The 17,411-nt window shown below is 41.2% G+C and overlaps 1 protein-coding gene across 4 annotated transcripts in view; it reads left to right on the forward strand.

The window, feature by feature from the left end:
• The first annotated feature begins 3,524 nt into the window (after positions 1-3,524).
• Positions 3,525-17,411, forward strand: part of EDAR (ectodysplasin A receptor) — a 75,191-nt gene continuing 61,304 nt past the window's right edge. For 2 of the 4 annotated variants that reach the window (XM_068137420.1, XM_068137425.1), the window contains exon 1: positions 12,419-12,981. In XM_068137420.1, coding sequence (XP_067993521.1) covers positions 12,949-12,981 — 33 coding nt within the window. In that variant the 5' untranslated portion in view covers positions 12,419-12,948. Of the gene's footprint in view, positions 3,825-12,418; positions 13,537-17,411 lie in introns of those variants that run through there. The other 2 variants (XM_068137442.1, XM_068137434.1) reach the window with 2 other exon arrangements.

Consider the following 17,411-nt stretch of genomic DNA (forward strand, 5'->3'; position numbering starts at 1 on the left):
AGGTTTAGCTGGCTTGTTGATGCCTCTTCCAGGACACAAATGTCCTACATCATGGTGGGACAGGGGAATACTAGCCCCTGCAGAAAAGTGGAAGGACACAAATGCAAAAGGGAAAGTCCTGTCAGCCTTAGTTGATGACAGTGTAAGAATGCACATAGGGCAAAAACACTGTTGCTTTTAGATATGTAGTGCAGACACTTTTCATGCCACCCTACTTCTCCCATGATTTAAGAGAAACACAAATCCTTTGGATAAACCCAAGGAATATTACACTGTCGTACTCTGCCCTTGTGCTGCCTCTGACATTATCAAAGGTAGGGTGGAAGGATGATGGCATCACAACAGATATCTGTGTGCCACAGAGCCCTCCATCCTGATAGAACAGAACAGAACAGAACAGAATAGAATAGAGTAGAATAGAATAGAATAGACCAGGTTGGAAGAGACCTTCATAGAAAAAGTAAGCAGTAAGAAGCCTCACAAGGTCATAGGTTATCACAACCCAGACTCCATTCATTCCTTGCAGCTGCATATACTTACTTTGTCAGTGATGCCTACAAGTCCTCTTGTTCCTACTGGGTGCTCAGGGTAGAAATGTCAAATGTGTTATAGAGGGCAGGGGGACACGCTTGGATGTTGTAGGAACTGAAAGGGAAAGTTAAACCTTTCAGCCTGATACCAGCCATCAATGCAACAACTTTAAATAATGCTCTAGTTTTGGAGGCTTTGACAAAGGTAGCTCTGGAGATGCACTACTCTTTTTTTTTCACGCTGCTCTTCATCACTGCAAAAGGAATACATGCAGCATTCCTGTCAAACAGCTTTGAGTCAGCTGTCAGCCCTGGTAGGATGTAAATTTCAAGGCCAAACCAGGGGAAGTTCATTCTGGTTGTGGCTTTTGACTGTCTTTTGCTTTGAAGACTGGGAGAAACAGAAGAATGAAAAATAACCTAATTTAGGTTAAAGACATGAAACACAAAATCCTCTGGCATTTCTCAGACTCATGATGATAAACCATCCCCAGAAAAACAACTTGCTCCAGAAGTACCGGAACTAATGAATCCTGATTTTCTACAGAGCTCTGTCCTGTGGGTTGACTGACTTGTGCGGTCTAAGAAGACGCATGCCTTTTGGGCGGCTGGAACATGTGTGATGTCTCTCCCTGCATGGATTTGTTGTTTTCTCTCAAGGTGTGCTCACGCTGTGCTTTGCCCAAATCTGGGCAACAAACTGGGGATGACTGTCTTTATCGTTAGAGACTTCTCAGGGCATAGCTTGGCTGTCCTGTAAATACAAAATTTGTCAGAATGGAACACACACTTCACATGAGCCTTGTTTCCACAGGAAATGGGGCTAAAAAGCTATTGTTCTACTTCTGCCTTCTGCTCCACACTGTTCTGTCTTTTATGGTCCTGATGCCTTTGTCTCTGCTTGGGAGCAGATGCACCCTGCGGGCTGTATGGATGCAACCTCCAGTTTATTTCCAGTTTATTTGATCATATCCAATGAACCTTGCCTGCTCAGCTATTACTACCTTCATTCTTGTCTCTCATATAACATCATCTCAGCAAGGAGATAAATTCAAGAACAATTCACTTACTGCAGGAAGAAGCAGCTCCTTTGGAAGGTCAGCCAGGCTTAGATGTGTTTTGGCTGTGTTGTGATATCAGCCATAACCTTTTCTTCTCTGCAGGTAGGAAGGAACCAACTCGCCATGTAGCCCAGGGTCAGTCTTTGACAACTGGAGCCACTGAATTGAATATCCTTCTTAATTAAATGAACCCATACACACACACTCCAATTATGATTTAATCTTGATTCATAACATGGAGTTTGATGTGTATGAGCTAAGAACAAAAGCACCCCTGTTTTAAATGCACAGATTTACCTAACAGTACGATGACTGTCAAGACAGCTGTGGAGTTACAAGAACAGCATATACCAGAGTATAGATTTTATGAATCTTGTATCCCAACAAGGCTAAAAGATCTAGGCAGAGGTACTTAACACCTTCTTTGCCTCAATTTTTAATAGCAGGATAGGTTGTCTTCCAGACAGCTGGCCTCCTGAGCTGACAGATGGAGTCAGGGAGCAGTATAGTTCCCCTGTGTTCCAGGAAGAGGTAGTTAGAGATTAGAATAGAATAGAATAGAATAGAATAGAATAGAATAGAATAGAATAGAATAGATCAGGTTGGAAGAGACCTTCAAGATCACACATCAAACTCCATGTTATGAATCAAGATTAAATTACAATTGGAGTGTGTGTGGGTTCATTTAATTAAGAAGGATATTCAATTCAGAACCAGAACAAGAGGACACAGTCTCAAGCTACACCAGGGGAGGTTTAGGGTGAAGGTTAGGAAGAAATTCTTCTTAGAGAGAGTGACTGGTCATTGGAATGGGCTGCCCAGGGAGGTGGTGGAGTCACCATCATTGGAGGTGTTTAGGAGAAGACTTGATAGGGCGCTTGGCTGCATGGTTTAGTTGATTAGGTGGTGTTGGATGATAGGTTGGATGCAATGATCTCAAAGGTCTCTTCCAACATGGCCTATTCTATTCTATTCTATTCTATTCTATTCTATTCTATTCTATTCTATTCTATTCTATTCTATTCTATCTCCTTTGATCCACCAAGCATTGCCAGCAAAACTAGTTGCAATATTGATCTGTTTCTCCATGACCTCTGAGTTAACTGCTCTAGTTGCATTCAAGCCATTTACATGTGTGTTGGGTTTTTTCACATTTCATTTGTTTTCATTTCAGTGTTAAATAATCTCCCAGAGTGGGTTATTTCATGTTTTCTGCTTTTAAAGAGTACTGTCTTAGTAGAAATACTAGCAACTTCCTCAACCAGACCTAGGTGACATCCAGAATTTGCAACTTTTTAGGAGGCTCAACAGTATAAGAATATTTCTGATCTGCTGTGGAAAAAGAGAATGAACTGTTCAGAAAGGTAGCTATGACATTTTTAATTAGAAAAACATGGAAAGCTATTACTATAGAATTTGCTAAATGTAACAGGGAGCTGTGTGTGTCCTGGACTGCCCACAGATCCCAGGAACACTGAAACTCCCATGCTGCCCTGGCCTGCAGGCATCCTGCAGGAAGTCTGAGGGGTCCCCATACCTGCTGCTGAAGGGTAGAAAAGTGAAGCAGGCCTCAGAGGAGTCATTTCAAATTCCCTCAAAATCGAAGTATTTGTGCAGAGGACTTTGATGCTGACAAGCCAACATTTGCTGAATTGAACCAATTAAATTATCAAACTTCCACCCTCATCCCCTCTCTTCCCAGGACCATCCCAGAAGTGTTCCCATGCTCCACACTGCAGGGCCCGGCTATCCTTCTCCGAGCCAAACCTGATAAAACTTTCTTACCCTCCTATTCACCAGCACAATCTAATTTCAGTAGCAGCGGGAAAAGGAAGAGGGGATCCCCCTCATCCTGCGTTGCACCTCTAGGTGGGGCCGGAGAGTTTCGCAGCCAGAGGAACCCGCTCCGGCGCTCCTGGCTCTGCGAAACTTCCCCAGCAGGGAGCAAGTGGGGGAAAAGTCCCAGCACAGAGAAAGCGGAGAAGCAGAAGTTGGGAAGCCCTTGTGAGGCTGCAAAGGGAGTGCGGAGCCGGCAGCTGGAGGCTTTGGTGCATTCGAGCACCCTGGGACCAAACTGGGAACATTCATGACAAGCTCTGTGAGAAGTGGAGACCCACGCTGGCTGTGCCCGCGCCTCGGCACCTGTGAGAGCCTGGGCAAGTGCTTACCCTGAGCCCTGTACCCATTGAAAAACTTCTCCGGGCTTCGGCAGTGGTGAGCCCATCTGCACAAGGTAGGGGTACATCAAACATGTCTGCTGCTTCTCCCGAAGCCAGTGTAGCTCTGGTATGGGATCCAGTGCGTTGTGGGGATGTCACTGAGAGCTGTGGCTGGAAATTATTTAATTCTTAGGTTTCATTTTAACAAAAACTACTATTCAGTGAGTTTCTTTTTTCCTGGCATTGGACTAGAGAACTACTTTTCTTTTTTTTTTTTTTTTTTCTATGAATGCTAAAAAGTAGCTATAGTTTAGTAGCATCTTTGATTAAAAGCTAAAGTTTCCTCACATCAAATGTTCTTTAGACTTTATTACTAAAAGCACTGATGGTCTGACTAGTGCACAAACTCTAAAGGATCCAGTGGAATATTTGAGTGGAAGTACGTATTTCTCTAGAGGACAGTGGAACTGCTCATTTGGGTTTTGCGCTAACAATGCAAACCAATTTGCCTGTGCATTTTTGACTGTTACTATACTTTTGAAATCACGACCAGTGATGTAAGATATTACAGCACCAGCAGTGTGGTGGCTGACTGCATATATATGTGAGTAGATATTTGTAGTAGTAGATTATTCTCCCTGCTTCTACAGTCTCTCTGGGAAAGGGTGCTGTGGGCTCCAGCAGATCCAGAGAAGAAAGGAGCACCTGGGTGACAGTAGCATTGCATACCTGCTCCAAGCATGGTACACTGTGACTGTACTTATACAGTATTGCTGTTACCATGCATAGTGCTGGATTAGCTTTAAAATGCCCTCTCTGCTCTGGGGGAACAGAGAGCTCAGCCAGAACTACAAAACCAGCAGTAAAGCAGCCTGTGTGAGTCTTGAACAACTATGATAGCCTGTCATTGGTACTGAGCTGGGTGTTTAGCTGCTGTTTAGCTGCTACAGCACTGATACCATGGACTAGATAAAGTGCATCAAGGCACTGTACACTTAAGAGAAAAAGTGTTTTCATTTTTGCAACCAGTGGAGCTTTAGATACTATATCAAAGAACACTGGATGGCAATTCGGATTGTCTCCCATGGGATGACGGGTGAGATCCTCATCTAGTGCAACAGTGCCAAGGAGCTTGGTGATCACTGCTTCCTTGGGGTGCCACCCAAAACCTCCTTATATGCCTTAAGGCACAAGGAGAGCTTTCACACCTACAGCTGCTGTTTGCTGGAACAAACAAGGCCCATGGCTACTGCTGTCACTGCTCTGCAGATTATTCTTGTACAATGCAGTTTTCAATGATAGGTCTTGGAATGTTTTGGAGAAGTGGTGGAAATCGTGGTGGAAGTCTCTGGCAGCTCTATATGAAAAATCATAGGAGATCATAAATTTTAAAAGGAAATTAAGGTGATTGTACAAAAGGGGAGTCAAACTCCATGACTCTGATCAGGATTTTTCAGTTCTTTGCTTTTCTCTGTCAGAAATGTCTAAGATGTAGAAAGTGAAAATAATGTTTGGGCATCTGCTATCAAAGAGCATCAGTGATAAGAAATTAATTTTAAAATTAAATGACACAAGAACAATCAAAGAAAGAACATATATTCTTCAGGAGCCAGTCTGGCTCCATACCACGCAGTGGAAACAATTTCACCTTCAAGAAAGCTCCTATGAAGCCATTTTCACTGGAGATGTCTGATGAGTGTGAAAGTGTTGCTAAAGCTTGGCTCAGCTCTTTTGGTTGGTAGGGTACAGCATAGCTGTGTTGCTGTTTGCAATCATTTATTCTGACCACAACAAAGAGATCAGATGAGAATGTGCCCAGAAAAAGCCAGCAGGGTTTTGTTTTTGGTTTTTGATGGGTTTTTTTTTCAGTATATAGACAGTTTTTACTGAAAAATGGTGCCATAAATAGGCTTTTTTTATTTGTTGCAGCTAAATGGAAAACATGTGAAGTTTTAATTTTTCACATCAGACTGTGAGATGATAGTTTTCAAAGCATCATACTGAATTTTATGCCTCGAAATTCAGCTTGCTGAAAATGGTCAACTGAATGTGATTGTGCCATGAAGGTGTTTAGAATTCCTCTGGAAACGGTTTCCCATGAAACATTTTAACTTTACATGTTAAAGTGACAATCTTCAGAGGACTGTGATATTTTGACAGAGTCTACAGTTTCTAATTGCATCCATATAGCTGTGCTAGACAAATGGTCAGTGTCTCGGTTTAATACAAACAAACAAACAAACAACAACAACAAAACACCAAACCACCAGCCACATGAGCTCTTAAAGATAAGATTAATATTAAGATAATGTTTTTCTCATGTTGTCATCAGTGGAGGAATTCCCCTCTAGTAACCTCAACAGAGTTGTTTCCCTCAACCATGCTAGGATAGAGACGGGTTTCAGATCATATCTATGCTGCTTCTCTTCTCGGCTAAAGGGTAGATAAATTGCTGCTGCCTATAGCAGAATAACCAGAGAGGTTCCAGCATGACCACACCCTACATGAGTCATTTGTGAGGAGCTTGGGGTAGATCAGCCTTCCCATTTACTCCTGTTACAAGTATCCCTTTTCTCCTTCTGGCTATTCTCTAAACCAGGCCTTTGTTGCCTTCTGGTGCCCTCCTGACCCTCAAGACCCACTGTATTCTTTATGATGTTGCTAGATAACCTCTCAAAATCCCTTCCAACTCAAAACGTTCTAAGTTTCTATCAAAACCCTTCTTTGCTCATATGTATAAATGTTCTTGCCAGTATGTTGTTCAGGCAAGGACCTGTTTGAGAAAAAAAAAAGGAAAGTGACTCTTTCTTGCCATGTATATTTCAAGAAGGTAACTCTCTGTAAAGGATTAGACATTATTGAACACGGAAGGAATTGTGACATTTATGACTGTCCACCTTGGCAAGCATTATTGGCCCGTGGTGGTGTTCACTGTGTAGACAAAGTGCTTGGCCAGATTTTTCCCAGAAAACTAAGAAGCTGGCTTCATACAACAGAAGACTAGAACATCCAAATATTATTTAGAGGCCAAGTAACTTGTTCTTTTGCTTGATTTGTCACTCATCCAGTTCTATAAAAATCAAACTGAGATCCTGGGCTCATGCAGCCAGTGGCAGAGATCCCGCTAGGGTAGTGTGCCCAACTCTTGCTGGCTCTGTGGCAACATTTAGTGATCAAACACTGCTTCATGAACCATGTTAGCTTTGCACACATTTCTTATGACTTTATGTAGTTCAGATCTTTCAGTTTCTTCTCACTAGGGAAATAAGAACAAAAGTAGACAAAGTTATTTTTAAATTCAGAAGGAGTCCATTAGAAACAAAAGAATAAAAAGATAAACAAAGGCTATTTTAAACCATTATCTGCTATTGCCTTTTGAAGACGTCAAACCTTTGCCAATGGATTTTCAAATCTCTGCAGAGATGAAGTCAGGACCACAAGTTCTTGATCTGACACTAGTGAATGTTGGGTTTGAATTGTCAGAAGTTGAATTGTGAAGTTAGTCCATGATGCCTGAGCTGAATCACCCACCACTAACCTAGCAACAGGTTTTGCATTACCACATTACCATAATGTCTGACCATCTGCAGTGCTAAATTAGTAGCAAAGTCCCTGGTGAACTTCACAGTTTCTGGCATTTATTGTTTCTTAGACTCAGTTCTGCAGACATTAGATTTTTAAGGATTTGGTGCCTTAAATTCTGCTTGTTTCTTTTTTTTTTAGGGAGGGCTGATACAATTTTCTAGTGGCGGAACAGACTGCCAGAGCTGTGTCACTTTTACAGCAAAGATTTTTTTCAGGAGGTTGATGTTTCTTCATTCTCTGGTCCACAAGAAATGCCTCCAGCAGTTAGTGGTATCACAGCTCAGACTTGCCTGACTTGCTGTGCACATGAGGCTTGGAGAGTCTTGATGAAATGACTGCTCTGATAACAAACATGTGAGGGGTAAACTGTGTTTTGGGAATGTTACTTGGGTATGGTCAATGGCCTCTGGTGATGTAGAGAGGGGAAAACAGAAGACTTCATAGTGCTTAGCTTGACTACATCTGTGACACCCTAAAATATTGATAGACTTGAGATGCTTTTGATCTTAAAGGCCAATATCAACCTAGTTAAAAACCTCCAGCATCCAACCCTTCTCAACCAATCTTCAATAAGATATTTGCTTCCCTACTGGAGCCTGGCATAGAGTTCCAGTTTCCCACTGTCTTTGTCTTGACTGTGAAAAGCCTGATGGATGTACATCCCCTGCAGATTGTGTTAATGAGCCTCTGGACCATTAGGCTTTACGACCAGGACATGGTGTTGCAAAACTTGGCTGAATCCAAGTCCAAGCCAGCTCTTTGGTAAGAAGGTCTTTGGAAAGATTTACTTTTTTTCCCCCCATCTCCCCTGGAGGCTGTGTTGTATATGAAGCTCTGTTAAGATGGCCTTTATCCTCTGTTTGCAATATAACAGGCTGGGGACCAAAGCAGAAACATATGGCCAACTACTGAGAGAGCTTTTAATTCTGACAGTGAATCCACCTCTTTTTTTGGATATATCATGAAGAAAAATGACTGAAGTGCCAGTTCAGCAGCATACAATTATTTGCAGATTGAGTGTCAGGATTTTTCTTTTCATTCTAAACAAGAATAATTTTAATAGTTCAGATTAGATATTTATAATTATCCAGCCCAGAAGGATGCATTCCATTTTTCCTCTCACAGCTGTATACACACCCCATTTCTTGGGAGGAGGACCAAGGAGGGAAAGATCTGTACAATTGAGACTTTATTGAAATTGATTTCTGACACTGAAAAGAAGAAGACAAAAAGACCCTGTGCATCCAGATCACACATCTTGGAATAGAAAAATTGCAAAAATATAAGGAACATACAAGATCAAAGGCTAAAAATGGCAGAATCTCTTAAACTGCCTGGTGCTGCTTTATAGTCTGCTATAGTTAGGAACTATGAAACAGATGGCATCTTCAAACATGAGACTTAATTTACTACTTGTAACAAAGAGGAGTTTGAAATTACCATTCTAAAGTAAAGGTTCTCTTCCTATCTGAGTCAACAAAAATATTTGTGATAGAACTCAAAGGGACAGAGTTCATTCAGTGCTGAGCACAGTTGAATACTCTCCCTGAAGAGTAGTTGCAAAAGAAAAAAATACAATCAACAGCAAACCCTCCACAATCCCCACCTCCTTCCCACCCAAAAAAAACAAACAAGCAAACAAATACAAGAAACCAAACAAAAAAACAAACTGAGAAAAGGCTGAAGATGTGCTCTCTTCTTGAAACTTGAGATTTTGCCATTTCTTCTCTTGATGGGTAGCTTGTGACAATGGGTCCCCCGAGTAAGATGTGTTTGTATTTCCAAAAATAGGAGAGAATGTTCTACAGGCTGCCACCCATCCAGCGGCTTGTGACAGGGGGACAAGCAAATCAGCACCACTTTCATCTGGCACCCCCTTTCTTTCTATTTTCCACCTGTACAGCAGGCATGGTTCAATAGCTCACGGATTCTCCTCCAACCCACAGAGTTTACAAGCTGGCAGATCTGCATGAGCGAAGGCTGATGTGAAGTCTGGTGGCCTGAAACTGTATTCATGAAGCGTTCAGTTGTGCCGACTGCAGGAGGGCAGTAATTTCCAAAAGAGGGGCAGAGCACACAGCTGAGGGCAGTAACTATCTCAGCTGTTGCTGTTTAATCCATCACCATGTTGGGGTGTCATCACCCTCCAAGAGAGACAAAAGCAGAACCGAGAATCCAAGCACTGTAGGACACAGATTTATTTCATTACATTCAAATACTTCTCTGTGATGAGCCTTGTCTCTTTAAATTTTCCATACAGAAAATATGTGCTAATACATAGCCAGTTGAAGGGGTATATTTTTGTGTGCATGCGTAGATCCAGTTGGCTTCTTTGGGATGTAAAATACAAAGGGAAAAGCCATTGTTCTTCCATTGCTCTCAATTTTCAAAAATTGCCAGTTCTCATAAGCAACCAAAACAGATAACAGATGGCACTGGCTAGCAACAAGGAAACCTAGATGCAAATACAGTATAGTATATGAAGAATGTCTCTGATGTAGCAGGGTTATGTTTTCTATCATGGTTTCTAACCGGTTGTGAGAAAAGTCCTGCATTAGCAGTTTGTGGTATTTGATTGGATGTGAAAGGTGTCAATAATTCAGCTGGGGACCAAATGAAAAAAAAAAAAAAAAAAAAGTAATAAATGATTGAATAAATTAACAAAGAGAAAAAAGGTGGTTAACCATAAATGCTTTCCTGGTCCAAGAGATAAGCCACTGGTTTTCACAGACATCAAAGTCAGGTGCCATGTCATGTCACTCAGAGAAGGCAGGAAGTCTAGCATGTCAGCCACACAGGTCCCAAACAGCCCCTGTAGCCCTGCTCCTTCCAAATCTGCCCAAATTCACAATGAACTGGGCGCCACAGTTGGGCTGAACTGTATGGGTTTGACTGTAGCTGTACAGTGCAGGTCTCCCAGAGCTTGTATAAGGTTGTTTGTAATTTAGTTTAGGTGGAAATCAAACTAAATAAACAAGCATATCTCTGGTGCAAGTATCTCTGCGCTTTGAGGAGGCACTGAAGGTACCCTTGGGGGTACTGCACATGGGTGAGGCATGTCCACATGTAGATGAGACATCTGGTTGTAGTTTGATGAGTGTACACATTTTTCCATTCCTGCCCACAATGTCACCTCTACCTCAGCTTTTAAATTCCAGCCCCCAGAGCAGGGAAAGACAGCACAAGTTAAAAGAAATTAAACTCCCACCAGCTTCTCTTTCCACTGGGAGTGAATCTCTTTTTCTAGCAAATGGGTATCAGTCATGAACAATACAGAGGTCTTAGCAGCTTGAAAGTTGAGGTCTGATGTCTTGGTAGTGTGAGACTACAATTGCATGCTTTCGGATGCTTGCCAAATCTCCAGTATAATACAGAGCATTTGCTTCTTTTACTGCAAAGCTCTGTGATAGCAGACCTCCTATGTAAGGCAACAGATAGACAAATGTACTCAAAAAATGACAGATGTCTCATATTTACTCTATTTACATTTACTCTCAGTGCTTGTACAGACAGATCCATAGCAGTGAGGTCAGCCTTACCAAGCTGGTAGAAGGATGTGGTTAAATATTCATTGTTTTTTTCTAAAAAATAAGTATGTTGAAGTGCTGCCAGTCAATTTGAAAGAGCTTGTGTGGCTCACTTGTTCGTTGATGCTCCTCTCTTAAGTCATGTGCCTGACCCATGCCTTTGCTGGTAAAATAACATTTGTTTAGCCCTTCTCCCATCCATCGCTGAATATATGCTTTTAGAGAGCATTAGGGTATCAAAGGTTTCCCTTATCATATGAGAAATGTACAAAATTTAATTTTTCTTTGAAGCACTTTGTAACACCCCTTTTGCATTCAAGTAAAGCTCTCACTGAGTTCACTGAGGTTTACCCATGCAAGGAGCAAAGGCTCTGTCCCCTTGAGAGTACACAAGCCATTTTCTAGTAATTTGTCTGCTAAGGTGACAGATTTCCTTATTATAGCACTGAAAACAGGAAGTTCACTTTTCTAACAGAAATTACTTTACATATTTTATGAAGCTGAGCCAAAGGCACCGTTCTTATTAGCTAGAGTTGCCGGTTGTTGAGTTGGTCTGGACATGAGAATTATCTGCTTCCCCTTCCTCTTTTTTGGTTTTGTTAATGAAGGCTTTATACCTGACTAAAATGCATAGCAATATTTTTCCCTGCAGGTCATGTTATCAGGAGCTTTGAGTTGGGGGTGGGGGTAGAAAAGTTCACTTACTAAGTAAGATTAAAGCAATTAAAGGTGAAGGAACATATTTAATTTTCTCTTGTAGATGTAATTTTTCATGCAGTGACAGCATCAAAACCTTTTCAAGTTTTATAGCTATTTAACATTTGGCAGAAACAACAGGAAACCATCTGTAGCAAAGCAGGATTGTTGTAAGCATAATATTCTGTAATGAAAAAAAAAAAAAAAGATTAAAAGAAAACACTGTTATCATTACACAATAGCTTTGAAGGTTCAGGGAGCAGGATGCTTGCATTTTCCCATCTATCTACCAGCATCATAAAATTTTTCTAGATGAGGCAACCATGCAGAAAGTTGATTATTTTAGCAGAAGGAAGAAGTCCAATAGAAAATTTGACTTTTGGTTTCTTGTTGAGATTTCCATGATGAGTATAAATATGCTTGTGCAAAGAAGGCTGTGCATGACCATTTTGTGTATCTCATAACTTACATGGCAGAGCTTATAAGCACATACTCAACTTCAAATAGTCAAGATGTCCCACAGAAGCTATTCATGTTCGTAAGCTTTAACTATTCAAGTTCATAAGCTTTAACTCTGTACTTGAAAGTCTTTTCTGGACCAGAGAAATAAAAATAAATTATGGGAATTCAGATGGCTCATACTGCTCTCTGTTCCCTTATGGCAAAGTATATTTGTTCTTGCTTTGCTGTGTTTTATGTGCTGGAACAGAGAGCATACTCATTGGTGGTGGGTGGAAAATACTTTTGCTAAAACTTAGTTTGCTCATCATGGTGTCACATCCCAAGGCTGCAGTTCCAGGGGTTTTCATGGTAGCCACTGAAGATGATGTTCAGTCCTTTAAACTTGTTGCATCACTATGAGTACACTTAAATTTCTGGTCATGCCAAAATTCTCCTCAGTATTTCTGTTCAACAAAGAGAAAGAATAATTTTTTTTCAGTTGTTCTCTAAAATTTAGCTTAGGCTCTTTTCTCAAAAAACATTGAAATTTTGATTAGTGAACAAGAAACAAATCAACCTGTCTGTAATTTCTTTGTCACTGACATCGTTCCACATAGTAATAATCAGACCTAGTTTTAGATAGTATTTCACTGCGCAAAAGTCAAAATATGTCAGGGAACTGCAATGTCTTCTTACTATTAATGTCTTAAATTATAGCCAGACACCCTGTTTTTCCAGTTTTCAGGGCAAGTTATGATGGCTTTTTTCAAGTCCTGAGCTGATGAGACATTTAAGGTTTCTTCTTCAAATAGCTTGGCTGTTGGTTTGCTCTTTTCACTCACACCTGCCCCTTAACTTAGAAATCGTCTCCGCCTCTTCAGCATCAAACACCGAATTTACATAGGCACAAAGAAAGCTTGGAAGGCCAACAGCTCTCACCTTCATTAAGATGGGAATGCAAGAAGAACATAGCAGCACGATGGTAAGAGAAATATCACAGTACCCCACCTTTTTGCAAGGCTGACTAACCAGGGCTTTCTCACAGGAGGGAATGGTGCTGACGATACCGCAGACTTAGTAGAAGTGTGTAGGGCTGCTGGCAATGACTAAGCCAGTAACAGCAAGCAAGTCGAAGTTCTAGACATGAATCAGGTTTTGAACTTGTTGTGGTTTGTAGCAGCTGAAAAGGCTTTGTACAACATCACTGTACAAGTCTGTGACTGTGTAGTGATGGGCTTACAGCTGTTAGAGCCACTGCCTACTTTGGGAGGGAAGGCTTGCTTTCAGCAAAACGTAGCAGAGCTCAGCTCCACATGTTGCTCACCCACAGCACAGCCTTGGGTGTGCCTCTCACATTATTTTAATGCGTTTCCAAAGAAGTCTGGCTTATTAATTTGGTATGATCTTACTAATTATACAGGCATCCCTCAGGAATTTCAGAGACGTATGTAAGAAGTGTGGAAAAGTTATTTCTTAAAAATATGTGACAAGAACATGAAAAGAAGCAGTGGAATGATATATGTGTTTAACACCTAAAGTAAGTGATTTTCGTGAGTGCACATGGCTTTTTCTTCTGGAATTATAAAACACAGAAACAAAGGAAATGAGAAAGAACAAGTTTAGTGGAAAGGCTTGAAGGGAAAGACTTAAGATGCTCCCTCAATCCTAATGTCATGGGTGGTTTTGCTGTTTCTTTTAATGAACTGTGGATGTTGTGCTTTTATTTACTGTTGCCTATGATTGAACTGGACAAAAATTTAAAGAAAAGGTACAAATTCTGCACAAGTTGCTAAAACTGTATTAATTCAGTCAAAATTAATGAAAGAGAAAGACATCTGATTTTCTCCTTGCAATGCCAAGTGCAAAGACAATGCTAACAGCTTGAATTCCCCAGAAATACATACAGAAGCAAAGCTACTATCTGTGGTATTTTCTCTATTATTATCATTGCTAGCTGAGTTAATTCAACAAGTGTTACAGCTAGACCTTTGCTGAGCTTCATAAAATTGTCCATTTCTGCAGAATGGATGAAAGTTCATAAATGGTTGTATTTAACTTTGCAATATTTTTAATCTGGAGTTTTCACCCTTTCTTGTATGTACAGATGAAGCACTAATCACTGAAGGGCAATTAATAATGAGTGTGTGAAAAGTCCATAGTATAGCAGACATTTGCTGAACCTTTGATTTGGGAGCACACTGAGCTGGGAAGCAGATACTTTCTGTTAGATTATCTTCATGGCCTTAAACCAACAGAGGAACTTGTGTTTCTAGCAAATCTGTCACTTCACACACTAAGTCTAAAATTTCAGTCCTAAGAAACCTTGCTCACCTTCATCCCAGAGGTACATACATTCCTTAACACCCATGTTTGCATCCACTGAGTTCCTGGCGTGCCTGAACTTGTGTTTCTGGACATGCTTTACCTGGCTTGGCCTGTGATGGATGAACAGACCCACACAGGAAAACTATGTTTTACTTATGAGAATGGTCATGCTTCTACATTTAGTTCTTGCTTATGGAACTCTCTTGGGAGATGTAGACTGAAGGCTCTTCAGCCTGAGGAGACTTCAGCTGTTTCACCCACAACACTGCCCCCAGCCCCAACTCTTCTAGATTACAGAAGAGGTGTCTGTCCATCCCTTATTTTCTTAAAAACTGTTACATTTTTCTAGGCATAAGTGACTATTTGGAGAGCAAAGGAAAATAATGCTGCATGGTGTCTAGGTACTTGCCAGCATATATGAAAATGTGGGCTCTGGGGAATACTCAATATAAGACATCTAAATTTTTGTCAGAGTAAGAACCAGAGTCCAGTTTCCAAAGCCACTCCCAGGTGGTGCCTCAGTTGCTAGGTTTGGGAGTCAAGTATCTGTGTGGAAAAGATCAAAAAACTGTCTCACACAAAGCAGAGAAGCATTAACAGGATGGAGTCAACCAGGTCTGCAAGGGTGCCTCTGTAGCCATGCTGCCCAGCTGTGCTGTCCCCATTCCATGGAGTACATCCAGCATGCCCCTAATCACTCAGGAGGGTAAGATTTCCAAAATACTGTTCAGACAAAGGAGGGTGGTTTCTGCAGGCAAGCGAAGGCATTTGGCCTTGAATCAATGCATGGATTATGGGGTTATTAAATTCAAAGACATAGAACAGCAGTAGGAGGGATTCCTTAGGCTTGATTTTGGGGAGAGCCTGGAGGACTGGATACCAAATCTTTGCCAGGTTCCTAAGCCTTGCCAGAATCATGGCTGAGGCATATCTGCTGACTTTTGAGGATCTCTGTTTTGGGGTGTCTTGCTCTTCCCAGGATCTGGCTGCAGCAAGGATGCTGTCACCTCCTGTGGCTTTCATGGAGCATTTAGTGCATCATGGCACTGCTCCTGTTGTGAATCTGGCCTGATCCCTGCTGAAGCAGGGAGCTTTCTCAGGCAAAAATGTGCTAGAGATTAGTCCAGACTAGTTTTAATTAGCTCCAGGGGCTACTGATGGATCAATGTCTTGTGGCTGACTGAAAGCTCGAGCTGAAGCGCTCCCCACTGGGACATATGCAAAGACCTTGCTGCCATGCATAATTTGTCAATGGCAAAGTTTGTAGGTCCACTCCCTGTTCCAAATTAAACAGAGGGAGTATTTGACATTTTACAAAATGTGTCATACTACTCCAGTAATAAATTGATCTGTGGAAACTATGTACACCTCTCAAATGCGCTAACAATGCCTTGTATGCAGGCCTTTAGTGATTACTAAGAAAACTAGCAGTGCTTCTTAATCTGCTCAAGAACAGCTATTCAGAGTGCAAGTAGAGAGCACAGCAGTGATTTAGGAGCAAGATATTGCAAGAGCAAACTTCGGTGAAGGTGTAGTAAGTGGTATGAGTGGGGTCATCCTAGGTTTTCATTTACAGGCTTTTGGCTGGTTTTATTGCAGACTATTTGATTTTTATTTAGGAGACTGTTAATTGAGCTAGTACACTTTTTTCTCAGTAGGTCCATTGATTTCAGTTGCTGATACTGCTCCATAAGCAGGAGCAGCATGATCTGATCTCTATTTTTTGAAGACTAAAGTTATTCCCTTTTGGAGAAATTTGGTGTGTTTATTGTTGTTGTTGTTGGGTTTTTTAATTAGAATCGTGGAGTCATTTTGGTTGGAAAAGACCCTTAAGGTCATCAAGTCAAGTCATTATCTAATTCTACCAAGTCTGGACATGGCTAGTAACCACTTCCCTTAGCATGACATCTGTGTGCCTTCTATGCACCTCCAGGGATGCTGATTCAACCGCCCCGCCTGGGGAAGCCTGTTCCAGCATTTGAGAACCCTTTCAGTGTAGAAGTTTCTTCAAGTGTCCAAACTAAACCTTCCCTGGTGCAACTAAAGGCTGTTTCTTCTCATCTTATCACTTGTTACTATGGAGACAAGACCAACACCCACTTTGCTACAAGCTCCTTTCAGGTAGTTGTAGAGAGCGGTAAGGTCTCCTCTGAGCCTGCTTTTCTCCAGAGTAAACAACCCCCGTTCCCTCCACTGCTCCTCATAAGACCTTTTCTGCAGACCCTTCACCAGTTTTGTTGCTCTTCTCTGGACCCACTCCAACACCCCAATGTCTTTCTGGGCACATAAATTAGGAAAAGCCATTTTGTAGCTCTGTATACAAATTTGCCTTCTTCCTACAAGGATATAGGTGTGGGAGACAAAAATGACCTCAGGGATTCAGGTGATGAGCTTTATATATGTAACAGTTTGAGCAAGGAAAATGTACAGAACTGACTCCATGCAAAGAGGGAAACTCACTTCTTGTTTCCTTAAAGTTTTAAACTTACATCACCATGAGGTGCCAAGAGACAGGGCAGTCTTATGGCTTCTTTTTCCAAATTTGTATGCAGTATGTCATGACAAGACAACAAAAAATGGAATGATTTTAATTGATATATAATATGGCTAGTTTGGGTCACTTCACTACATGTCAATAGTGAAAAAGAAAGGTAACAAACACAGCTTATTAGTAACAAACAAAAATGCTACCCTTTCTGTTGCACACTGGTGGTTTGAGTTTTGACATGATTAAGTACAATGTAAAAATAACTCATCTGTCAATACTATCATTTATCATGAAGGGACAAGCTCTCTCTGTAATGCATGGGTTTAATTAACTGTCACTTGCTGTCAAAGTTGAGATGCAGTATACACATTTGTCACTTAGGTGTGTGCATTGAGTTTTTTGAAGATGTCTTAAATGGCAGAGCCAAGACAGCCAAAAACTGACTCTGGAAGCAACCTGAGCACATGTGAACACAAACACTTGATGTCCATCGAAAGCTTTCTCCTTTAAACAAGTTTTGTGCTTGCACGCTTTTTTTTTGGGGGGGGGAGAAGTAGCTTTTACTGTTCACCATTTAAAGCACATCCCCAAAACATGTC

The sequence above is a fragment of the Melanerpes formicivorus genome, unplaced genomic scaffold (assembly GCF_026170545.1).
Source record: "Melanerpes formicivorus ecotype bairdi unplaced genomic scaffold, bMelFor1.0.p_v2 SCAF_1, whole genome shotgun sequence".
In the NCBI taxonomy this organism is placed as follows: Eukaryota; Metazoa; Chordata; class Aves; order Piciformes; family Picidae; genus Melanerpes; species Melanerpes formicivorus.